Source organism: Sinocyclocheilus grahami, unplaced genomic scaffold, assembly GCF_001515645.1.
Source record: "Sinocyclocheilus grahami isolate Dianchi unplaced genomic scaffold, SAMN03320097.WGS_v1.1 scaffold2076.1, whole genome shotgun sequence".
NCBI lineage: Eukaryota > Metazoa > Chordata > Actinopteri > Cypriniformes > Cyprinidae > Sinocyclocheilus > Sinocyclocheilus grahami.
Window position 1 is genome coordinate 1 of NW_015507255.1, and position 4,194 is coordinate 4,194.

Below are 4,194 nucleotides of genomic sequence, written 5' to 3' on the forward strand. Positions count from 1 at the left end.
TTAATAGCAAGAGTTGGGCCTAAGAATATGCCACTTAATCAAAAAATGAAGTTCCTGAAAACATGGCAACTAGAGTGACCAAAATGTTGACATTTTATTTTCCAAATTAAAGTGTCAATATTATATCTAGTACCACCATTTGGAGATATCTATTATGGATTTATAGTTCAATTAAAAAAAGGCACATTTATAGTCCCCATGACTAAAAAAAGGATAGATCACTGATACTGAACTTAGTCACAATTTAATTACTTGTAACTCTATTTAGTGTCCAATGTAAATTAGTTATATTTTTTAATGTTAATGTTTCATTGGTATACAAGCTCCTACCATGTCTCTAATCATCATTATTTCATTTTGATGGGTGTCATAGACCTAATTTTTATTTTTTTTATTTTTTTATTGAAGTTAAGATCTCAACTCTCATCTTTTCTGGGAAAATTTAAAATTTGTTGTGTACTTTCTATTCACATTTCAAATTCTGTTGAATTATCTACCTTTCAGGCACCATTTTTTGCCATCATCAATGTCTTTTTGACATTAATCCCTCTAACATTTAGCCCTAAATCATTTTTGAATGGAAAAGCAAGCAGCAATGGCTTAACCTGTTGATCTCAGACACACAGGACACAATCTCCAAGTAGCTGTCAAAGCTGGTTTGAACTTGCCAAAAATAACAAACACTTGAAGTTGTATTAATATCTACTCTCAGTTTGTGGCAATACATGTTTGATTGCTGTAATTTACCCCATTAATGTTTAACATTTTGCAGTTAAAATGCTCCACTACACTGCATACAATCAATGTAAACCTACAGTAATACAGACTCTTTGACTAATATAACTACATATAAATATATAGTTCAGTCATGAAACTCTGGATGGTGCAGGCGACGGGTTGTTAACATAAATGATGATATTCAGAGAGTTAAACGACTTGGCACAAGCTGATTGGTTCATGCTGCATATGCAGCCAATGAGCTTACTGCCTTGCATTTACATGGCTGGCTAGCATTCACTAGATATTCCTGCAGTGCGCTTTCAGAGCTTCTCTGAAACCCTCCACCTTCACCAGCTCCACCTTTATAGATCTGCTACGGGTTATTTTATATGCTATTTGTGCAGCAGCAGTATGTCTTAAATGCTCATGGCACCGTATCGCCATATGCATTGGCAGTAGCAAGTTCCTGTACTTGCTTGCAGCAGCAGCAATAATCTACAACTACAGCAATAACCACAAGCAGAAGCAATTCAGCAGCAGCAGCGTAGCAGATCTATTCCGCCAAGACCAAATACATTAACATTGTCATATCCATCACCATGCTAAAAACTTCAGAGAGTTGTCATGATTAAATTACTTTTATGGAAGATGATGAAAATGGCTGAACTCTTTTTCTTTTCCTTTCTATATTCTCAGTGAAATAAACAGACAGCATCATGTATAGCAATACAATTTCATCTTTATTGAGTTTCAGTCCAAACAAGATGTTACATAATTCAATCAGGAGTCATTCACGGAGATTCCATTACAGAATATTTAAAAAGAGCTTCCTTGAGAAAAAAAAACATTTATATTTACAAACAAACCTTTAGGCATTTTGAGAAATATTGTTAATAAATATTGCAAAAACTCATTTGAAAACAGACACAGCAGTACATTAGACAGTTCTACAGTATATACACCGATAGCGAGAAAGAGTGTAACATGTTTGAGTAGTACTTCTAATTAATTATTTAATTAAATAAATCATACAAGATGTTGAAAAAAATAAAAAACAAGATTCATTTTACATTATTGATGCCGTAATAAAGCAGCATGCTGTTTACTGCAGCTGAGCCAGCAGTGGTTTACAGTCATCTAAATGGTCCAGGCCTTCGACCGCTTCGATCAGCCTCTCCACCCTCTCGTTGGACAGAACTGCGCCTGCATTGCTGCGGAACTTCTTCTGAAGGCTTTCCTGGCTAAGTGGGTTCCTCCAGTGACCATAGAAGGTGTCACAGCGCCCTCGCAGGACGTCTCCACTTACCAAGGTGACCTCCACCTCACCGTACATGATATTGAAATTGGCTGGGTTGTCGTGGGGGTGCTCCACACGGACACGGGAGAGGAGCGCGAGGAGCTCGGGCCGCTGGAGGGCCTCCGGATGGAAGGACTGCACCGTGACTTCTCCATCTAGCAGAGCGGTGCAGGCATTGAACTGGAAGGAGTGGCGTGCCTGGTGCTCTGTCTCCGGGAATGGGCGGTTGATGTACTTGGACAGCGGCACCCGAAGCAGGATTTCCTGCACCTGGTTTGGAGAAATGCTGCCTCCTTTTAGACCAGCCAGGGTCTTGTGCACAACGGCGGCGGCATCGGCGATCCAGTGCATGCCGAGGTGTGCGGGAAAGCGCTTGAACGCAATGTCTTGCGTCTCTATGAGGAAGCTGTGCTCATGCTCCTCCAGGGAAGTGATGGGGTTCGGTGCGTAGTCTTCGTAGAATGCACTGAATCCGGCGACCCCGGGTACTGCATCCAGGACTAGAGGACTTGCCTCCAACCCACGGGACGCCAGCAGGGCTGCTTCGAGACCCAGGCGCGAGGCGTTACCGATGTGGAGAGGTTTGGACTGCGTTGCTGCATTAGCCATTGGTGCACCTGCCAAAGATGCAGCGATGGCCAAGGCATTACTGCACTGATTGCGATCCAGAGAGAGGAGGCGAGCACAGGCCGCTGCGCTGCCCATAGTGCCCACCACGCTGGGAGGATGAAACCTGATGGGGAAGACAGAGAAAGAATTATTTCACCAGCTTGGATGAAACCAGCTCTCCACAACTGTGCTAGAGTGCTCTCGCCTAAAGCTTAGATTGTTCATAATTTTGGGGGCAGCCGAACACATGCTTTTCAAAGTATACTCCATTGGGAGTTTTGTTTGTGTCCAGTGTCCAAAAGTTTTGTATTTGCAATTAAATATGTATTTACATTTGTTCAAACTAGAGTTGTGAGCTTCTCTTAATCCTGTCACCAAGTGCTGGCCAAATACAGGTTTCTATTGTTGTTATATCTCCAGTAGTTTGTAGGGGCCTCATTTATAAATGTTGCATTCAAACCATCCTACATTTGATCTTGCAATCATTGATCTTGCATGAAAGTTGGTGTGGATTTTAGTTATGGTTTAGAAATGAGGCCCCAGGTCTGTAATTATGGCTCTGTTCCTCCTTCAAAATGAGTATATGTAATATTCACATTCTTTTTTTATTGTTTGCAGTGCCAAAACTGCGTAAAAGTTTGAAATATTAATAGCAAATCCAATTAGATTAAATCACCTTCTGACATTATTCCAGAACCCAAGTGGATTCTGTTTTCACAGCACTCAGGAAATAACAAATTATAAGTGTTTAACTATATTCTCAGAGCACAAACAGAACTGCTCTGCATAAACAGCTGTATGCTTTGACAATTTTCACATGGCATATGCGATGCTTCGACCCACCCAGCTGCGGGTGCTTTACCTCACAGAATACTAACGCTGTTATCCAGGCTGTGCTGTACTTAGACATGCAATTATTGCTGTCTTTAGTTGAAACAAAGAAATGAACTCTAACCTCTTAGGGATGTTGTGAGCCTCGTTGGAGAATCTCATCAGCCAACCTTGGATTTCGATGCCCACATTGAAGGCGGTTAGAAAGTCAAGCCCACTTGGTTTGCTGTCGTTGTGGAACATGTCGCTTATAGCCAGGAGGGCAGGTAGTACTGCTCCAGAGGGGTGGGTCGCGGGATGCCATGTGTCGTCAAAGTCCATCGAATGAGCCTGTGAAAAACCAACATGTCAGTCATGTTCTAGAGTGTCTTTCTGTTTCTACATATCGGCATTCATGTCTCATTGCCATGTCATTGCCTTCTCTAGCATAGCCAAAACACTAGAGGGGAAAAGGAAAATCTTGTGCATGGCTGCTGGTAGTATGAGCAAGACCCAATAAAACAGCCTGTCTAGTTTCTATTTGAAACACTTCCTGAAGTGTTATTGGTTAAACACACTCAATTTAGAGGGTCCACAGCAGACTTTCCTACAACACAATGGATGTTTTGTACTCCATGAAAGTTCCACATTGCTGAGGTTTCATGACTTGAGATGTTTTTACATTACCACAACTGGCTGCCAAAAATGGTGCTGAATGCTACAAAACGAGTTTAGAAGGTCTTGTCTGGAAGCTAATT

At 41.6% G+C, this 4,194-nt stretch overlaps 1 protein-coding gene across 1 annotated transcript; it reads right to left on the minus strand.

Annotated features, from left to right (window-relative positions):
- Positions 1-1,804: 1,804 nt before the first annotated feature.
- On the minus strand, positions 1,805-3,925 carry LOC107573949 (cis-aconitate decarboxylase-like). The gene is made up of 3 exons (XM_016260409.1): positions 3,875-3,925; positions 3,582-3,787; positions 1,805-2,750 (listed from the first exon to the last, which is right to left on the minus strand). Exons 1-3 carry the CDS (start codon positions 3,923-3,925, stop codon positions 1,823-1,825), a joined length of 1,185 nt encoding a protein of 394 aa, XP_016115895.1. The 3' UTR covers positions 1,805-1,822.
- Between the last annotated feature and the right edge of the window lie 269 nt (positions 3,926-4,194).